This window comes from Panulirus ornatus, chromosome 4, assembly GCF_036320965.1.
Source record: "Panulirus ornatus isolate Po-2019 chromosome 4, ASM3632096v1, whole genome shotgun sequence".
In the NCBI taxonomy this organism is placed as follows: domain Eukaryota; kingdom Metazoa; phylum Arthropoda; class Malacostraca; order Decapoda; family Palinuridae; genus Panulirus; species Panulirus ornatus.
In genome coordinates, this window is record NC_092227.1 from 57281119 (window position 1) to 57303420 (window position 22302).

At 44.2% G+C, this 22302-nt stretch overlaps 1 protein-coding gene across 4 annotated transcripts in view; it reads left to right on the forward strand.

The window, feature by feature from the left end:
- Positions 1–19780, forward strand: part of LOC139766377 (excitatory amino acid transporter-like) — a 38541-nt gene extending 18761 nt beyond the window's left edge. For 3 of the 4 annotated variants that reach the window (XM_071694954.1, XM_071694945.1, XM_071694925.1), the window contains 9 exons: positions 1154–1352; positions 3648–3867; positions 10499–10562; positions 11379–11529; positions 12256–12379; positions 13967–14200; positions 15314–15508; positions 16135–16269; positions 17532–19780. In XM_071694954.1, the coding sequence (XP_071551055.1) occupies positions 1154–1352; positions 3648–3867; positions 10499–10562; positions 11379–11529; positions 12256–12379; positions 13967–14200; positions 15314–15508; positions 16135–16269; positions 17532–17829 (1620 nt within the window). In that variant the 3' untranslated portion in view covers positions 17830–19780. Of the gene's footprint in view, positions 1–1153; positions 1353–3647; positions 3868–6783; positions 6998–10498; positions 10563–11378; positions 11530–12255; positions 12380–13966; positions 14201–15313; positions 15509–16134; positions 16270–17531 lie in introns of all 4 variants that reach the window. The other variant, XM_071694935.1, reaches the window with a different exon arrangement.
- Positions 19781–22302: the final 2522 nt, after the last annotated feature.

Below are 22302 nucleotides of genomic sequence, written 5' to 3' on the forward strand. Positions count from 1 at the left end.
CTCCCACACCATATACTCTTCAGGCAAAGCATCTCTATCAACCCTATTATATGCCTTCTCCAGATTCATAAATGCTACATATAAATCCATCCGTTTTTCTAGATATTTCTCACACATTCTTCAAAGTAAACACCTGATCCACACATCCTCTACCACTTCTGAAACCACACTGCTCCTCCCCAGTCTGATGCTCTGTACATGTCTTCACCCTCTCAATCAATATCTTCCCGTACAATTTTCCAGGAACGCTCAACAAACCTATGCCTCTGTTGTTTGAACACACACCTTTATCCTCTCTGCCTTTGTGTAAAGCTACAATGCATGCATTCCGCCATTCCTCAGGCACTTGACAGTGATCCATATATACACTGAATATCCTTACCAACCAATCAACAACACACTTACCTTCTGTCTCAATAAAATCAAATGCTAGGTAACCAGTTTATCGACTAACCTCTAGGACAGAATAGACAGGCGGGTTGACTGTGGACTTTATATCGCAACCAGGATTCGACCTCATGCGCTCAACCGCTAACCGCTACACTACGCAGGTCCATCTGGGATGCTTCCTCTTCCACTTTTCCTTAGCTTTCCGTCGCAACAACTCTTTTAACACCACTTGTCTTTAACCATCCTTTTCCTTTTCCAATAATGTTGTTTCTTGTTCTTTGTTCTGCAGAGATAATTTCTTCTCCTACTCTCGTAAGTAGTCAGCGTGTGTCCTAGCTTATAGGGTCTGGACCCGAGACAAAAACTGGCTGCTGCTTCCCATAGTTTCTATTTGGAGACTAGCCACATGAGGACTAGCCGTTTTGTTGCCTTTTCCTCGCAGAGCAAAACTGTGGAATTATCCTTGTTTCATTTTCGTATTTTTCTATCTCTACGATCTCTCCAGGTTTCATAAAACTCATTCACCTACTCAGCTGACATGGATTAATAATGTTATTCTTTGCCCCTTGCCAAAAGATGAATATAAAACAGCCCACAGATTACTTCATTGATGAGAAGAAAACTGCTAGCAGTGTTGATTAACTCCCATGATCAGCACTAACCGGTGATACAGAATTCATCATAACCTAATGATTTACAGAATGATTTGCAGATCGATACGTGATTTACTAGAGATGGCTTTACAGTGCCTCTCGCCCGCCAGATGACGTCATGGGTGAGGGAGAACCTGCTGCTGGTGATGACAATCCTGGGCGTGGTGCTGGGCGTGGTGCTGGGCTCCCTGGCCCGCAACATCTCTTACACCTCGGACGCCGTCATGCTGGTCTCCTTCCCTGGCGAGATCATGATGCGCATGCTCAAGATGCTCATCCTGCCCCTCATCATCTCCTCCATCATCACAGGTCAGGGAGGGAGGAAGGCTGGCTGAGAGAGTAGGGGGACGATGGCATGGGAGGTGTGACTATTCTGGCAGGGGAGGAGTGTGATGCTGGAGGGAGTGTTGGTGTTAGTAAGGAATACTGGGTTAACGGAGGGAGGAGGGAGGCTATGGGAGATAAGTAGTGCTGGAGAGGAGGAGGAGGATTCTTCTGGCTGGGAAGCGGAGAGGAGAGAGGAAGGGAAGGGTTAGTGTTGATGAGGGAAGCTGGATTAACGGCGTTAGGAAGATGTTGGCTGGGATGAGTGGGGTTAACTGCGGTGAGGATGCTTTAGGCGGTGAGGAACGTGGTGTAAATGCAGGTAAGGAGAACCGAAGTCCAGGGGAAAGAGGGGATGCTTAGGAAGAGGGGAGGAGGCAGTGATAGTAATGGGAGGGAGACATGAGGAAAGAGGAGAGTGACCTGTGAGGGAAATGAAGGAGGTGAAAGAAAGATAAGAGATATAGTTGGTATGACAAGGGAATAATGAGCATGACGAAAGATATGAATGGTAGATGAGAAAAGCAGAAGATATGAAAGGTAGTTAAGAGAGGAAGATGATATGAAAGGTAGTTAGAGGAAGAAGATATAAGGACTATATAAGAGAGGAAGAAGATATGAAAGGTTTGATAAAAAAAAAAAAGGCAGAGAAAGAGAGTAAAGCTTAAGACGCAAGAGGGAAGGAATGTCAATAAGGATGCAGTATGGTGAAAAGTGAAGTGAGAAAGGAAACTATAGTAAGTGTGGATAACTGTAAGATGCATGCTGTCAGACAGGTGCTAATGAAGATGTTGGAGACTAACGAGTGGTGATCTATCTATACGCAAGTCAACAAAAAGTGATGTTGGAAAACAACAAGAGAATTATCCTTGCTTGCAGATGAAAAGCGATAGACATAGGGAGGTAGGGAAGGTATGTGGCGTCTCGCTGTGTCAACTACAAACGATGTGTTCAGTGAAGCTCGTGTTTCGTGTGATATGTTTCCCATCATCTGTCTCATTGTTTCAGTGTTTATGCAACATTTGTATCATATATTGTCGTTATCCTGTACTATATTCTTTGTTGCTCTAATATATATATATATATATATATATATATATATATATATATATATATATATATATATATATATATATATATATATATATATATATATATATATATATATATATATATATATATATATATATATATATATATAATGTGTGTGTGTGTTTTTTCAAGTTACCTTTTATGATGGATAACTTAAGATGGCTCAAGCTTTTAATTCGTCTCACGACTTCTCTCTCCCCGTTAACGCCACGCTGATGACATCGGCCACCCACCTTTACATTGACAAAACAATTTCCCATCGACCATGACCTAATCCTCATCCTACTCAAGTTTTACTCGCCATCTGACCCGAATATGTCCTCCCTCATTACCCCTCCACTCAAACTCCCTTAAAACGACCTCCCTCATTACACCTACTCTGAAACTACCCACCCACCCCTATCCTCCTATCGCCATCCCTAATCATCTCTCCATCACCGCTTCTCCCTCTGCTAACCTCTCCTTCACCGCCCTATATCGAAACCTTTTCTTTAGCATCCCATCCTTCACCACCCCTGCCTCATCATTCCTCCCTCATCACCATCCCTTCGTCATCCCTTATTCATCATCCCTCCCTCACCGTTCCTTCTAACCAACTCTTCTCAGTCACTTTTCCCGTGCCACCGTCTTCCCCTTACCACATTCCCCTCATTCCTCTCTACCCTCCCCTCACCGCCCCTCCCGTCATCAACCCTATCCTCACAACCCCTACCTTTCTTTCCTTCCCCCTCCTTCACTCCTCTTTCGTCACATCCATTCACTTCATACAAACAAATGTCTTTGAACTCCCAACAACTTCAATATCTCTTTGATCTCCCAACATCCTAAAGACAACTTTGATCTTTATGACACCCTAATGGTTATGTTAACCTCCTTACACCTTAAGAGGACGTTCTCCTCACACACTGAGCTTGGTTTGCCTTGATCACACCATTACATTACTGTGATCTTTTGCAAGGTCTTCAATCTACCACCAAACCCTTGCAATGACCTCTTTGCTCCCTCTCTTACCTTAGACCTCCCTCCTCCCTCCGCTCACACATATGGCGACCTTTGGCCCCATCTCTGCCACCTTTCCCCTCCACAACCCCCCACAACCCCCCCTCCCCACAAAAACACACATTCGACGACCTTTGACCTCCACCCCCATCTTTGCCACCTCCCTCCTCCTACGGAGTCCCGCAGCAGGCGTGGCCCAGCTGGACGCCTCGGCCTCGGGCCAGATGGGCACGCGGGCTCTGGCCTACTACTTCGGGACGACCATCTGCGCTGCCATCACGGGCATCATGAGCGTGGTGAGCATCCACCCTGGCAGCCCAACGCTCCTCAAGCAGGACGTCGAAACCCCTACAGCGATCGACGTCAACGACAAGATCACCACCCTTGACGCCCTCATTGATATCATTAGGTACTCGGGAGAGGGAGGGGAAAGGTCGTGAGGGAGGGAGCGATGAAAGGAAATACAGTGAGGCTGAAGGAAGCTGAGGCAGTTAACAATCGGGTAGAGAGAAGAAACAGACGATAGATTAATCTGGGATTATAAACGCTATCTGTTGTAGCTACCGGGCCATATCCTGTAGACTAACCCTCTCGTGTATATCTATCGTGTTCATAGTTATCATGCCTACAAGTAACTTGTTCCTGCTGGCGTTCTGTTACTCTTTCTAAAGAGAGACACTTTCCCCTATCAGTTCCAGATCGTATTTGTCTTCGGTTTAGTTGGTCTATCTAGGTACAGGATCCCTATATGATGTCAGCTACGTCTCGTAGTTCATACTGGAGGATATATGTGTGATACGTCAAATACTTTCTCAATGACACAAAATTACTTGATGAGAAAGTTATCATAATTTCTTTATCCTTTAATCATAGTTTTTTTCTTCAGTTTGAATATTAGGTTTGTTGTCCCGTCTAAAGCTGTTCAATCTTCCTTTTCTCATTGTAGTCTGGAAGCTATAGCCTGTGAATCCAGAGTAAGGCTGCTGGATGTTTACAGTCAATCAAGTCATCCGTGTGATAAACACAAGCGTTCTCAAGGCGTTTCGGATGATTGGTACACACTAGATGGCAGAGTTCCAGGTGTTACAAAATGCATTAAGGAAGTCTTGCACATATGTGAACCGCCTTAGTCATAAGTACAACTTGGATCTAGACACTAACTTATGCCAAGTCTGGAGACGCAACACCGTATTATTAAAGAATACACAACCTAAGAGAGAACAAATCTAAACATATTAACAGAAAGAAACTAATCTCTATATGTGAGTTTATACCAATTAAACCTCAAATATGGCTCTTCTTCCTGTGAAGTGCTTGAGCATCTTGGGATGGTGTAGGCACAAGATCGCTTGGATTATTTGGTAATGGAGTGTGTTTCGTGGTACCTCAGCCTCAGCTTGTCTTTTAGTAGTTGTTCTTCTCTAAATCTAGAACCAATTGGACGAGAACTAGTATGATACAGGAACGTTTAGAATCAGATTGCGTTTTCACTTTCATTATTAGTCATACTTGTTTGTATTGTAAAGTAGGAAACGAGAGAGAGAGAGATAGAGAAAAAAAAAAGAATCATCGCCAGGCTTACTCACCAATGAATTAGTCATTCTGAAAGTATGAAATAAAAGGTAAGATCATAAGTCAAGTTCCAGCACGAGAAATACTAAAAAAGCAAATAAATCCGAAATGGCGAAGTGGCATCTACCACGGGCGCTAGTTAAGGAACCATCCAGCTAACGTTGGTGGTCACAGTACAGCAAGGTACCGGAATACTTTAGCCCGCCAAATATTTTCTGTGTAATGTGCCACTCTGTTGCTGCAATTCTGAGGAGCCTCATCTCGACCCCTTTGTGTTATGTAATGTCTTGTGGATCCTTTGTTATGGTTTGCTACTGTTCGACGCTGGGTGGTGGAGGGGTGACTCGTGCACGTCATATTGTCATGCATAGTTTTATTCGCTCTAATACGGAGCTGTGGGTCCTAACCTATAGACGAATCTTGTGTTGTACAGTGTTGTAGAAGCCTGTGTACTTTATCGTCCTTGTACACTACATACAGTAGGTAACCCCTGTGTTTACGATTCCCAGTGTTTTGTGTAGTGTAGCCACTATGGGTTGTTGGCTATAGTTATGTGAGATGCTGTTGTACAATCTGCATGAACGCACTTTTATTGTAGTGTTGTCTGCAACAAAAGTAGATCAAGGAAATTATCCAAATAAAGACCGTCTATAAACGAACTGACAAAACCACTTGATTGACATAGTGTGAACTAGTGGGTCTCTTGGGTTAGACTTTACAAATGGCATACTGAAGTCATTTGTTGATCAGGAGAGAGAATATATGGGGTAGAAACTTTCACACGGTGACCCAGCACCTTGCCCTGCCTTACCCACGAATACCATCCTGGCTCTTTTTCTTTGACATACTTTGCTGATATTTTCTTATGAACAACAAAAAGATTCATTTATGTTGGGATATTGTCTTCACGATTTTTTTTTTATTTTGGTCTCATGGAATATGACGGGAAAGATGGTAACTTATTGAAAAGATGAGGATGGAGATAGAGATAGAAGGACGGAGTGAAAACAGATCTCGAGCGATCGGGGCCTGAACATGCAGGAGGGTGAAAGGCGTGCATTGGATAGAGACAGTTGGAACGATGTCGCACACAGGAGTCAACCTGCTGCCAGTGGAGTGAACCAGTGGTAAACCATTGAAAGATTCTGGGGTTTGGTTGTGGATAGGGAGCTGTGATTTCGGTGCATTTCTTATGAAAGCTAGAGAATGGATAAGACAGAATGCGACATTTATCAGCCTGTTCTTGGCGCTAACGCGAGAAACGGCGATCAAGTATTTCATATATATATATATATGTGTGTGTGTGTGTGTGTATGTGTGTGTGTGTGTGTGTGTGTGTGTAAAGAAGTAATCGCACAATTTTGTCTCATGATTATCCTCAGTGGTAGGCCAGGTATGATCACCAACCTTCACCACTACCACTTACCTCACCGCGTCCATTGTAATCCTCATCATCGTCATCATCATTCCCTGAATCATCATGACCTTCTCACCACCGTCACCATCTCTCACACCACCACCACCACCAACGTCCGTCGTTCAACCACCAATTTTACCGCAACGTCTACCACCGAACTCACTATCTTCCCACAATACCACTTTCACGACATTCACGAACATCATCACCATCATCACCATTTACACCACCACCACTTCCACCGTCACCACCTTCGCCACCATTGCCACCATCGCCACCATCGATCGCCACCACTGCCACCTTCGCCACCAGCACCACCATACCTTCAACCCCCAGGGCTGTCTTGTCTGGACACGGGCTCGTCTGGAAAGATGGGGTCCCGCGCCCTTTGCTACTACTTCTCGACGACCATCTTGGCAGCGTGTCTGGGCATCACCATGGTAACCACCATCCACCCTGGGGACCCCTCCATCCTGGTGGGGGAATCGCAGACTGTCGCAGAAACCACCGAGGAGCCCCATATCCTCGATGCCCTCCTGGATATCATTAGGTAGTGCACTTCCCCTCGTGGTCTGTCCGGCCTTGTGATGGCATGTCTCCCACCGCTTACCCCCAGAATCAAATAGGAATCCAAAGGGAGATGTAAGGACTCCCAGGGAACTTATGGGAATACATAGGAATCTGTATAAGCCCCGACAGATATACGGTAATCTATAGATAGTAAAAGAAACCTTATGGATCCTGCAGGAACCCATGACACTTTTCATGGACCCTAAGGAACTCTAACAGCTTAGAGGCGACTGTAGGAACCTATGGAAACTGCGGGAAGCTCTATAGAATCCACAGAAACCCGAGGAAACTAATAGAGCTCAGAGGAAAACGTATGTCCTCCAGGTGATTAGCAGGAAACTATCGTCGTATGTAGACGCCCTTGTCAGCAGCGGATTTTGACACTGTCGTGCACGAGAGTTTACAACGAGTAATACAGGATAAAGGCTCGATCATTGTGGGGGGTTTTAGTCTTCCTGAGATCAACCAGCAAAGTATCTCAGGTGTAGAAAGTGAATCTGCTAGATTAATCTACTCCGTCGTTCATTTTCTCCACCAGACCCCGACAGAACCGACGAGAGAATCTAATATACTACTTGATTTCTTGCATTCCTGGAGTTCTTAGGAAGTAATACTCGTGTTGGTAAATATCTTGGCACTTGTGACCAGAACATTGTTAGGTTCGATGTGAATATCAGAAGTGATTCCCCTAAAACCAGTATTGTTTTCCCTAACTTTAAAGGGACAGATTTTAGTGAGTTAAGCGACGCATTAGTCTCACCTTCGTGGATTCATGCCCTAAAAAATCATGGGCCAAGTTTTAAGTGTCAGTTTCTGCGCCAACACACACCAATTCGTTCCTAGACACGGCAGAAACAGTAAAACGAATAACAGGACCAGATATCGCAAGAGCTATACGACGCAGAAATATACTCTACAAGCTTAAGAAATCTGGCAATGACCCAGATACTGCAATGCAGTATAACAGTTAAGAGAGACGTAAAGTTTTACTAAGCAATAGAAAATAGGAAGTGACTATTGCAAGAGATAGCAACAGAGATCCTAAAACATTTTATAGGTATATCAATGACAAATCATAGATTGATTCCTTCCTTGCGTAACAAACCATATAACAGATTGAGAGGATTAAGGTTGTTCCCTCTATGTAAGAGGCGTCTCCGAAGCAAATTGATAGAATGTTTTAAAATAGTTAAAGGATTCAGCAACGTTGATGTTGAAAATTTCTTTAAAGTAGCGGTAGCGCTAACAACGAGAGGAAATGGACTAAAACATAGAGTTCACCGAGTTAATCTGGATTGTACGAAATATTTCTTCACGAACGACATTGTTGACGCATAAACAAGCTCCCCAAACATGTTGTTCAGAGCAACACTTTCAATACCTTCAAATTTAGGCTTGATCATCACTTGTCACTCTCCGGTACTGAATGATTCGTCTAATCAGTCATCATAACGTAGTGGTATATCATGCTACTTTCTCAATTACCCATGTCTCCCTGGCCATGTTGTAGTATTATGCCAACATTAATTGACCCGTATTGCCTGCTGTAAGGGAGTAAGAATGGATTACTGTGTCATCTTTCAATTACAGGAGTAATATAGACATGGTAAGTCGCGAGGATGGAGTTCAAGTTTATCACCACTATCATCTTTATAATAAGTGAAGGGTTGCATGTCTTTGGTGATGGTGTGCATGCCATTATTCATGTTCATTTTACCTCATGGCCCTTGTAAAAATTTCCTACAGGTATGTTAATCGTGCAAGGTATTCTTTCTAATTGTTTTCCGTCGGGCGTGTTGCCGGGAGGAGTGAAGGGTGGGGAGAAAGCCTTTACTCTGCTATCCTTTTCTTCTATAGTTTTAAAGGGACTATTTTTTGTTTGTTTAGTAGTGTTAAGGCCTTGGATCTGTGCGTTTTTTTTATCTATGTATCTTATCTCTTCGTCAGTCAGAGGTAGATCATGGTATTTCTCTTTTGTGCTTGATTGACTTACAACCTCGTTCCCCTGGTTACACAGCCCTTGACACTGTCTGTTGCTAACCGTAACGTCCACTTGGTTAGTTTGGACCACCGCCTGATCAGTTGTCGGACTGGATGTGTGGTTGGTGGTGACCTCTGCCTGAGCAGTTCTCACCTCCCTACCGTGTGAGGGACTGAACAGCACATAGTTATCTAAACGTCCTGGACCGCCAACATGCTTGATATTGATCAACTGCTCCCTGCATGATTGGTTATGCCCTCTTGACCCTAGAGAAGGTTGATATTAATCAGGTGATCCCAGCATGGCTGGTTATCACCTCCTTGACCCCAAAATATGTTGATATTAATCACATGATCTCTGCATGATTTGTTTTGACCTTGACCCAAGCATGGTTAGTTGGGTCTCACCCAAACACCACAATAATAGCTAAGGCTTGCTTCATGTCGTATGATCAAGTGGCGATCGACTGCATGATTGGCTCGGTGACACATATGGCCGTCTTAACCATACTGCATATGAACATCATGCATGTCGTGCATCTCTCGTAACGTGGGTTGCATGAGGTGTCAAGGCACCATGAAACTTAGCGTTATGTACATAGTGAGTTATGTGGTCTCAGAATTATCTTTATCAACCTGACGAGAGTCTTCAAGATTTTTTCGGCTGTTGGGTATTCATTAATGTTGACGGTCAATAACCCTGGGAGTTGGTAGACCTAAAGCCCAGATGACCAATAACCCGACCGTGCGGTCACGGTAGTGTGTATCAAAGGTATAGACACAACACTGGTGTTATCAATATGGTGTCTAGGATGACCGGGACATCGGTGTCCGGCCCAGGTATTTATCAACCCTATGAGAACGATGGCACGACACTTCAGCTCGACGCTACGACCCTTGCTTATGATGGTGTGACTTTAACCTGGTCATGTCAAAGGTGACACCATCATATAGTTGAGGAGGATCATAGACGGACACACTGGCAGGATGAAGGTGGTGTAAGTGTGCCTCACACACTCGTCAGAATGGTTCTGCCTGGAACGCTACGGTAAAGTGTTAAGTATGATGACAATTTCTGCTTTTCTTATTTAGCTGAGTGAAGTTTGACCAGTTTATTAGCTCCGTGTGCATCAATTTTGGCACTATTTTCTAAAAGCAATTCATACGTGTGTTTCCTAATGATCAAGATATCCATACTTTGTATGCACACATCAATCAATCAGTTATACAACCCTTTTCATGCGGCTCCTACAACATCAAGGTTGCACTCCACGCAGGAGCATGGAAGTCCTTACTACATGGGTCTGTCATCTGCTGGTCTTTGCCGAGCAAGAGTGATAATAGTTTTGTGTTTATGAAAGTGCCTCAATCTAGATCCCTTCATTTACTGGTCACAGTTATGATTGTTGAACCACTTGTAGATACACGCATAATGCATTGAAATGTATGTCCCATGACTCCCATTTATGTGCTCTTGCTATGATGACATGACCTTTTACAGGAACATGTTCCCGGAGAACCTTGTGACTGCGAGCTTCTCCTCCACCAAGACCGTCTACAAGAAGGTGAGGACTGACAGTACAACTTCACATATCTTTCGAAATTAAATGGTTCCTCATTTCCTGCTTGTGATTCACCCTCACTCAGCCTCTCCTGATCTGTCTCAGCTCAACTATGCTTCCCATAGATGCAGACTGTATTAGCACTGTTATCATAATATAACAACGTTCTTATCTTCCTCCTTTCTGTCCTTGGCCCGTAATACCATTGGCCATGAATATCATCTCCCTTATGAAAGTTGGCCATCTGCCTGGCAGGATGATCTTCAGTTTAATGCTTCCAATACACTTAACGAGGTCATCCATAAGTGCCAATTCTCCCACACACCTTGTTGTATGGTCATGCTGGTGTTGCTCACACAAGTGTCGACGTTTGCGACACGTGAAACAGCCATATGGCTCTTTATTCTGTCTCTATCATATCCTTCTTTCCCTTCAGCTGCTGCTTGTACAGAACAGTTTTTGCAAATGTCCATACCTCGAGGTCTCCAACTAGCGCGTGTATATCACAGCTCAGGTGGAAGCCTTGTCCTACGTGTGCCATGCATCACAGTGCTGCCCAAGTGGTAGCCTTGCCCTACATGTGTCATGGATCACAGTTCTGCCCAGGTGGTAGTCTTGCCCTGCGTATCATACTCACAGTACTACCCATGTGGCAGCCTCGCCCAGCCTGTGCCTCGCATCACAATGCTTTTCATGTGATATCCCTTGTTGGTCTAATCTTGCAAAAACTGACGGACGAAGACGTCTATCTATCTATCTATCTATCTATCTACCTATCTCTATCTCCCTCTCTCTCCTCGTCCACCTCTATCTCCTCAGATCCAGCCAGTCCCCAGGAGGGTCAACGAAACCCTAGAAGATCTCAGCGTCTCTATGAAGGCCTCGTTAGCCAACGGCACGGCTCTCAACGAGACGGTGGCGGACGAGTACGAGAGGTCTCTCACCAGCTCGGAAGGCACCAACGTTATGGGTACGTATTCTTGTGTACGGACCACCTTAGATATAATGAATGGTACATTTTGCTTCTCCGCGCCAGTAAGAATGAACTACAAGGATTACATAATGTTCCGCCGTACATACTGGAAAGTACATACTCAGGACTGCTTACTAGTGATTACATATTGGTGTTCAGTACTGGTAATCATGTGAAGGGTGAGTACTACACTGGAGTACATGTCGGTAGGTGCAATATCATTGATGGGTACTACTAATTCAGTAATGATATATAATGCTGGGCACGTACTGGCAAGTGTACACTGGTGGGTACGAGGTTAGTGACTCAGAAGGTACTTTAACACACAATAGTAACGTTAGTAACAGTAAAATGACGTCTAGATTATGGCTCACATGCCAAGACTGATCCAAGATACACCTTGACTGTATCTTTACTCAGAATGTAGTTAGAACAGTTGAAATTTAACATTCATGATTCATTTTGGGTAGATCTGCATGTTAAGGAAGTCATGGTGTATTAGGACTAAAGCTTTGAAGTATTCAGTAAAGTTTTTTCTGTCGCATTTCTAAATTAATGGTTTCTAAGCTGAACATGTCGTAACAATATCCTTGTAAGTACTGCCCTTTCTCACCGGTGTCTCATACAAAGAGATCCTCTCATGTTCTTGCACTACACAGTGACATGGAGGATGAACACCAACATTGGGAAATTTCTTTAGTCACCCTTCATATTCCCTGGCAGGCATGATCGTGTTCTGTGTGGCGTTCGGCTCCCTGCTGGGCCGGATGCCACAGGGGAAACTCATGGTGGACTTCTTCATCATCCTCAACGACGTGGTTATGAAGATGGTGGAGCTCATCATGTGGTGAGTATCCCTCCATCACGTACTAACTGACCCGCAATCCACCAGCGGGTTGCCGGTCTTTGTAACATCGCAGGTGGAAGTGGAAGTGGAAGGTACTCGATCATCTTTCAGATCACTAACAAGGTAAAACTGAGTGCGTGATCAAAGAGCCTCTTTCGTAGCTCAAAAACTGCTGCAAATATATCCCAGCAGCTTAGAAGTTTGCTACTCGTTCATTTTCAAGTCTGGGGAGTGGAGTATGTTGATATTTGTATCTATACGAGTGTCCACGGAGCGTGGCAGCGTTCGACTGATGGCGTGGCGGTCACACGTCAGTAGCGTGATGGCACGGGCTTGTGGCATGATAGCGAATGGCTGATGGCATGTTGGTCACAGACTAATAGCATGACGGTCACGGGCTGGTTGGGTGATGGTCAAAGGTTTAGCAAGACAGTCTTTCTAAAATCCATGCCACTTTGTTTTTCTTGATTTCGTTATCCATTTTTGCAGGTTGTTTTTCTGCACTTTTGCAGACAACGACTGTACATATATGATGACTGTTTCTCTAACATGAAAATTGCACTTATGATAGAAGAGTCCTAAACATTACCTAATTACTGTTAACTGTTGTGAGACGTAGCCATAATGACTTGTCAGAGTGCTTGGCTCAACCCAGGTTAATTGTCATTGTTGTGCTGGCAAGAACACCTTCGTATCACTAGCAGAGTCTGGAAGCTCTGGCCTGTAGATATTTCCCATACTCGTTGTGTCATCAGACACGTAACACTTCCATTAAATGTAAATCCTCTCGGGATGTGCCAGATGACTCACTGAGAGGGCCTGGACGATCATTGATTAAGTGCACACAATTCTACAGAATTCAAAAGATATACGAGAAACTGTCTCCAAACGGCTCTTAATGTCTGCCCGAGAGAAACATGATAAACTACCTTCAGCAAGGTAAAAGTTAAGGCAAAATTTGAGTAATTCAGCTCACTTTCCTGTCTCGGCTTTTATATCCTACTTCTTGATAATCTTTTTCTTTTTTCTTGATCTTAAATCTTGAGACTTTCATTTTCGTTTGTCTCCCAAAAGAAAACAATGAAATTTATCAATGAAATATATTCACCCATTGTTTTTCTTTTGCTCTAATCACCCGCAGGATTTTAGAATATAACATCATATCCCTGGAGCAAGGGCAAGCCATGAGTATCCACTGTTCCAGAGAAAAATCTTGATATTCATGAAATGCCATGTAGCCGCTTAAATGAATATTTTTTTTTGTGTGTTTGTGTGTGTGTGTGTGTGTGTGTGTGTGTGTGTGTGTGTGTGTTTGTAGATAACGACGTTGTTGGTATAGTTTTCTTAGGTCTCATATTTCCCTCTTCGGCGTTCCTACTTACTTTTTTTTTCTCATTTTCTTTCATCGTGTTATCTTTCTGCATCTCCTCCCACTATCTAAGATGTATCAACTTGGGAGATGGTTCCACCGGTCACGTGCTTCCCCCGTGGGCTGTAATTACCCTTTCCCTGACACCCTGCACCCAAGCACTCCCCACCTCTTTATTCCATGATCCTAGTAACACTCGTGTGACGTCCCCTGGCCAGGTACTCTCCCTTCGGCATCATGAGCTTGGTGATCGGGCAGATCATGAGCATCGAGGACCTGCGTGAGACAGCTCAGATGTTGGGACTGTACATGCTGACGGTGATCGCGGGGCTCTCCGTCCACGCCATCATCACACTGCCCACCATATTCTTCATGGTTACCAGAAAGAACCCAACTACCTTCTTCAAAGGCATGATCCAGGCGTGGATCACTGCGCTGGGCACCGGCTCCAGGTCAGTCAGGTTCACGTGTCTATAACATGATTGTACATTAATCGGATTAACATAGCTCTTTGTCCCCTTAAGGTATGATCACAAGTTTAGAGAATGACAAAGGTTTTTCAAAGATCATCCTGTAGGTCAGTACTGTTATTCCGATCTAACACCAGTCCTTGTGATCAATATATATACCACATCCCACCACTGTCAACCGTCTGGGCTCTTTAACGTTTCTTAATCACAGCTGCTTTTACATTGTGTTTCTACCTAACTGTTTTATTAGTTATAATCAACTCTCTGAAGATCTTTCATAAACTCTGCCATATCTTCCTCAAATGGTACAATTTAGTTAGAGTCGCTCCTGTATGAGTTGCTCATGATAAGATTATCTTTTTCTATGTACACTAACGGGTCCCGCGATTTTCAGATTCCATTCATCTTTCTCCTTTTGTGGAAGGTCTGAGTGGTCAGAAGATGCATTTTTTCTCTAGATACGGGGAAAAGGCACCACACACACACACACACACACACACACACACACACACACACACACACACAAAGGTTAAGAGATGGGGCAACACCAGTGTAAACTCTCTCCCCCGAAACACAAATAGTAATCACACACACACACACACACACACACACACACACACACACACACACACACACACATAAAACCGGAGAATCTATAAAGGGTGACTCCGTGAAGCCCCGTTGTTAAGAAGTTCTTTAGAAGCAAATCTTTATGGTCGAGCTATTGAGTGGCTCTTGAGCAATGCTAGTCCCTCTGTTACCTTAATGTTCAGAGCCATATTTTCTATAATCACTCATTCCCCAGAATCCCAGTCACATACCCACCATCTTCCTCCCCATAGCTCAGCTCCATCGCCTTCATCCCCAGGTTCCTCAATATCATTCCTCTCCCCCATAGCCTAACCATCCTGCTCATCACCCCTCTCCACACAGCTCATCACATCTCTCCCAATAGCTCGGTCACCCCGCTCATCACCTCTTTCCCCACAGCTCGGCAACCCTGCCCATATATACTCTCCCCACAGCTCACTCACCCTCTACTGCACCCCCTTTTCCACAGCTCAGCCACCCTGCTCATCACCCCTCTCCCCACAGCTCGGCCACCCTGCCCATCACCTTCCGTTGCCTGGAGGAGAACAACAAGGTGGACAAGAGGGTGACGCGGTTCGTGCTGCCTGTGGGCGCCACTATCAACATGGACGGCACCGCGCTCTACGAGGCCGTCGGCTCTATCTTCATCGCCCAGATGTATGGCATCAACCTTGGGCCGGGCGAGCTGGTCACCGTCAGGTAGGTCCATCTCTCCTGCCTGATACACGCCCGGAAAGCAGGGCTGCCTCAGCGGAGATATGAGGCCTCATTTTCAAGTCTTTGAACATCATCATTACTCGGTAGCTCATCTCTCTCACCATTACCTTCACAGTCACGACGACCTGCATGACTCGAGCATGATGTTGAAACTCATGATAGTGAGAGTGGACGACACGATCATCATCCTAGACGGACCTGACTCCCTAGGTCTGCAATATTCGGGTCTAATCTATTTCAAATCTCGGAACGAATATTTTCTTCATCTTTCGTAAAACATTGATAAATATGATACTTTAGGAAAAATTTTCTTTCATCATTGTAATATATCATAATCTTAACTATAGTCTAGATGCATCAATAAGATATTTTTCTCCCTTGATTAGATTGATTGATTTGTGCAGATGACCCCGGCAAATGTACTGCACACCCTGCTCATCCTGTGAGCGATGACGCATGGTGACTTCTGTTATCTGAACGGTGAACTAGTAGTACTGTGTCTTGGCACAGGTGTGAACACAGGTTTTGACGAAGACTGTCACCTGTCCCAAGCCTGTGTACACGTATGAGCATATGTCCTACCTCACTAACAACTCATCTCTCCTCAGCCTCACGTCCACCCTGGCCAGCATCGGCGCCGCCAGCATCCCTAGCGCCGGCCTCGTCACCATGCTCCTCGTCCTCACTGCCATCGGTCTCCCCACCGAGCACGTCTCCCTCATCTTCGCCGTCGACTGGATCTTGTGAGTCTTATCTACGTCATCTGTTTTGTGGTGAATGTGGAGAGGGAGTTCTCTGTGGTGGTTAGTGTTCCGTTGGTCGTACCCTCTGAATGATGATGCACGGTGAGGATTCTGTACAGGTGGCGTTTTGTGGCGGGCCTCAGTGGGATGCTAGTGTGCGTGTGGACGATTGACCTCAGCGATGCCTTTTGGGTTATGTACAATAGGAGGAACCTTGGAGGTGTAGCTCTACAACTCAGGGAGAAATTGATTTGATTTTTGTGCTTTCTCATAGCCAAGAGCAGGACAACAGATGAGAGATACAGACAACAGTCAAGATATTATTTCCTGCCGTTCATACAACGGTTAATCCTCTGTCTAAAACACTGTATGATAACAGCGAGGGAAATCGTAGAAGACACAAGGAAAATGTCAGATTTTTTTCCTATGCAAATGAGGAATGGTCGCAATTGCACCGATGTGCGGTGTAACACACCTGCGCTGACCAACGAGCATGTCCTTTTTGCCCTCAGATTACAGGGCAGTAAAACATTCTCTGTAGTCAACTGGAAACTCATATTGTCTACATGCTGAGTTGGATTTGCTTTTCATGAATACATGTCGAAATGCCACTAATGAGGAATCACCTACAACTATAAGGCTCTTCTGGAAGACTATCAACAAGGTAATTGCTAGTCATTTAAACCCGTGAATTTGTACTGGAGTGAGGTATTACATAGGGATCTATATCGTCGCGTCCCACAATAGCCACAGATATTCGAGAACTCATACGTGGTCTAATTATGGCATGATAAACAATTTCGTTCTTATCGTTATCATTTTCATTTCCCTGAAGAATTAAGATTTTTCAAGTCAGTGTTTCGTATTCAACTGCCACAGCGTTCGTTGATGATGAAAGGGTAGGCGGTGGCCGGGTCTGTGCCGGTCGATGATGTGATCTTGATGCTGGATATGGATTTCCCGGGAAATGGTGGGCGTAGGGCTGCTTGCCTGTGAGGGACGTTGTTCATTCAGTGAGCTGTCTGTGAAACCATAGATGATGTCCATACGTATATGTTTGTATTGTGCTTTGCGAAGCGTGTGGTATGTGTTTCCATGATCATCTGTAATCATACATGGCTTATTTCCCTTGGGACTCAAGTTCTTTATTCATTTCAGTGCAGAGGCTATCGTGAATCAAATGAACTGACCTCATTCATTCAGGATTTTAGAGTTCGGATTACTACTGAACTGCCAGAGTGAACGGTGATCTAACATTCCAGGGACCGTGTCCGCACCTCCATCAACGTGTTGGGAGATGCCTTCGGCGCCGGCATCGTCATGCACTTATGCAGGGAAGAGCTGGAGCGCATGGGCCCGGCGCAGCCTTCTGTCGAGATGCTGGACAGGGTCGAATCCGGCATGATCCCTACCCACACTCCGTTGGCCGCATCCCCACAGCGCACGCCCGTCTCCCCAACCCCAGGCAGGGACTTGGTGCCCATGACAGACAAGGGTAATGGGCAGCTCCCCTGGGGTAACAACCCTGAGAAGTCCCCTAGTTCGGAGACCCAGATCTAGGCTGATGGGAGAGGAGAGCCTCTGCCACACGTTGGATCCAATTGTTATGACACGTTAGCTACAAGAGTATCATTGATTCATATATTTAGTGACGTAATAACCTATGTATGTTGAGGTTGTGCGAGTTGTTGAGAGATCTGAATATAGAGATGCAGTTGGTTGTCAGTAAAAGATTACCCTCAACCTTTTAATGTAATTTAGATAAGTAGACCTGGTAAAGCCCTCAGCCTTAACAAAGGTTAGGTTACACTATAATGTCTTTCGTGTCGAGTTACCTTGGGAGTAAAAGACTTTAACGCCACTTCTCTTTGCTTCTTTGGGAAAATATAGATATATATAGAATACTTGGTGTTGATGCTTCTCAACTTATCTCTTTTGTCGCAAACAAGAAATCAAAAAGTAGAGAAGGAAAGCTTAAGTAGCAAGTAAAATTCCGTCAAGCACATTTCCTTTACAAACACGCAAGCAGCAGGCAAAAAACAGTTCAGTTGTGGACCGGTGACAGGGGACTGTATCTGTCATGAATCAATATCATATAACCACAAACAGAGGTTACTATAGTCTTCTGAGTCATGCTGAGGGTGGTGAACTGTAGCACTGAGTTTGGTGACCGCGACTGGCCTTCTCTCTGGTAGTGCTGTTTCTTTTTTATACTTAACCGCCGTTTCCCGCGTTAGCGAGGTAGCGCAAGGAAACAGACGAGGAACGGCCCAACCCACCCACATACACATGTATATACACAAACGCCCTCACATGCACATATACATACATATACATTTCAACGTACGCATACATATATATACACAGACATATACACGTATACACATGTACATATCCATACTTGCTGCCTTCATCCATTCTCGTCGCCACCCCGCCACACACAAGATTTGCCTCAGGCAACTGAACCACCACCACGAGGAACACGTGCACTAGATATAACGTACGAAACCAGTCCACGCTGATATCTGAGATGGAAACATGTTTAGACCCGGAGCAATCAAAATCGTTTTCACTCTGTCCTTCCATCTACAATTTGGTCTCTCCATCTCCTTGTCCCCTCCACTTCAGACACGTAAGTCCTTTCTGTCAACCTCTCCTCACACATACTCTTCATATGTCCAAACCATTTCAGGACACTCCTCTGCTTTCTCAGCCACATGCTTCTTCTTACCACATCCCTCTCTTGCCCTTTAATTACTTAATCAACCTACATCACTCATATATCGAATTCAAACATTTCATTTCCAATACATGGTCTCTCCTCCTTACATCCTCATCTATAGCCCATGACTTCCATCCGTACAACATTACTGAGACTAGTATGCCTTCAGACGTAACCATTCTTGCCCTCCCAGATAACGACCTCTCTTTTCACACGAGCTCAGTGCCCCAAAACCTTTCGCCCCATCACTTCCGCATCCATGCTTCCATTTGCTGCCATTTCCACTCACAGGTATCCAAAAAAACACTTCAGTTTCTCCATATTAGCGCTATTCAGAGTCACAAAGCAATTAGCCTACCATTCTGTCCTGCTAAACCTAATAACACACTCCCAGACTCAGTCACCAACTTCTGCAGTTTCTCACTCGAATCTGCCACCAGTGCTGTGTCATCAGCTAATAATAACTAGCTCGCTTCGTGCCCCCCCCCCCCCCTTCCCTCACTCATTATAGACTCCATACTTGCTACTCTCTCCATGACATTTGACCTCTGACTTTTGTATTTACTTCTTTATTCCAACCATAAACATACTTAACCAGCCATAGTGACGCCACACACTGCAGGTTCTCAGTCTCACACGATATCTTTTTTGATATTTTCGTTGGCATTACTCCTGATCTGATGTGAGCGGTTATCTTTTTAGTTAACTGCTCTCTCTCTCTCTCTCTCTCTCTCTCTCTCTCTCTCTCTCTCTCTCTCTCTCTCTCTCTCTCTCTCTCTCTCTCTCTCATCCGTTCTAGACCTTGTAGTGTTCAAGCTCTTTCAATGTCTCCCGGTAGCTCTCATATGCTCAAGTCCATCAGGTGTTATTCACTTGGAGAGATTGTATTTCTGTGAAGTGAAAGCCAGTCCATGTGTGGGTGAGACAGAAGGAAAAGACAGCTACCTAGGCCAAGGTAGAGACGTTTGACCACCAGTGAAATAAGCGCTGGCTCATTGCCAATAGCAAGGTGGACTGCTCACCAGGTGTCTCTCTCCCTTTCTCCTTCTTCTTTCCCACTTTACCTTCAACTTTCCCAACACTTTAATTCTTCTTTAGTCTTCTATAAAAAAAAAGAACATGGTTCATTGCTACCTCTATCGATACCCAGGCGGGTGTATACATCTCTGGTAGTCAGTGGTTGCCTATCTCAAACTTCCTAGTACCTACCTCACGTCTACTTACCCGGGGAGAGAGAGAGACAGAGACAGACAGACAGACAGACAGATAGACAGACAGACAGAGACTGTAGAAGTTTATTAAAGAATTATATACATTTGTCAAGAAATGGAAAGAAATCTCAGTACAGCTTACCGTGAAACTGGCTGGTGTGGTTATGTGCGGTGGTGCCAAATGTACACCTGTGAAGGAAGGAGGAGGACTGCATGATTTGAGAGATATATCCCGAATACTTGCTTGTATGAAGATATATCAGACATAGAAGAGGTGGAGATGTAGTGCAATGGAGTGAGGCTTAGGGAAGATAGTAAGACGATGGTAGTAATCAGTGGAAATCTTGTGCTGCTGGAGCAAGAAGTCTTGGAAGTACCTTGTTGGGTTGGTGGCATGGTCTCCAAAGGCGAGGTATTGGCAAGAACACGTGCTGTGGTGTCACAAGGCAACCCATGGGTACATGCGCTACTCCTTATAGGAGCCTCTTATCTCAGTCTACTGTGGTGGTGCAGGTCCTGAGAAACTAGTTCAGTCACTGAGTTCATCGGCTGAGCTGAGTGTGTTGTGGCGGCGGCCGCTGTGTCGTGTGAACAGGTGAAAGCGCTCCTTATGACCCATTGAGTGAAGACAAGTATGAGGAAGACAGACGTGTTGTGTGTTGCTAACCAGTGCTTACAGTAGCCTCACCTACAGCGGGAAATCACCTACATCTCAGAGAAAACTTTCATGTCCTCGTCTGATTGTATCTATCAGCTAAACAGCTAAACGAATACCCAAGCAATGAAGTTACATGTGAATCCTTCTAGTCCAAAGTCAAATGTATGTGAATATCAGTTAAGTGATTCTCGGGTATGGTGTACAGTAACAATAAGAGGAATTTATTGCAAGTGAGCATCATGTGTACCCCAGGTGTGTACATATTGTCCTGGTGTTTCTGTTGTATTAAGGCCTCAGTCTGGCGTAGTCAGAGATGGTGGTGTTAATCCCTCACCTCCCCTCTCCAGGAGTAGTCACATACCCTTAGCTTGGTAGGAATGTCTCACACATGTCCTTGCTCGAGTCTGTACCGTGGTTCGTCTCGAACCGCCCGTACAAGAGCGACTGGAAGTCATAATTCAGCTCTAACAAAGTTCTGTTCATAATAGTTTGTTTTGCCCGAATAAGAAATAAGGATAAGAAAGCATTAAGAGGGTTGCTTGCCCTCTGCCCGTGCACCACAGAAACAGTGGCTGGAGATTTAAGTTTCCAATTATTAGCGGAAACAATTTTTTTTTTTTTTCGTTTCCCCTGCATTTAGTAGAGACAGTATGTTATGCGATATTCTCATATATTTGTCCAACAATTTACGAAAGTTATCAGGTAACTGTAGCGAGAGATATGCATGACGACATGAGTGATATTATTCTAAAGAAAGAGGTCAAGGCCACCTGTCAAAAATAACACGTTGGGCTTTACTGGGATCAAATGCTGCGATAGTTATCTTTTTTTTCTTTTTAATACACGTATTGATTCTATTATGATTTGATTCTATCTTGATTTACTTTATAAAGCGTATGAGATTCTTTACTTCATGTGAGGAAAATAACAGAGATCTTTACTCATTCGTGATACTAGCATGTCGAACCTTCTGTTCTTAGACAGGATGATGACAAGACACAATGTCCCATGAATGCAGTGCTGGCGGACACCACCTCTCTGTACACAGGCAGGCCAAGCTGCACAATCAGGAAACCTTGGGTAGTTAGTTGTATGGACTAGACTAGTCACGTCACGTATTCTAAAGAATAAAATATGTTAGGCTGGCATCGAGGGCTCTCTGTTAGGTATATTCTATTTCTTTTTATCCATGTTCATAATGTTTACCTATTCATTTTTTCGAAAACATATATATATATATATATATATATATATATATATATATATATATATATATATATATATATATATGTGTGTGTGTCATTTTCTATTGCCTGCTTTTTATTTGTTTTTCGTTCATCCACTTATTACTTTCCATTACTCGACCTAAATAGTAATAGATATTTCAAAACAGAGAAAATTGGTTCAGAAAGCTTCGATACAAAGTTACTTCACTGTGGACA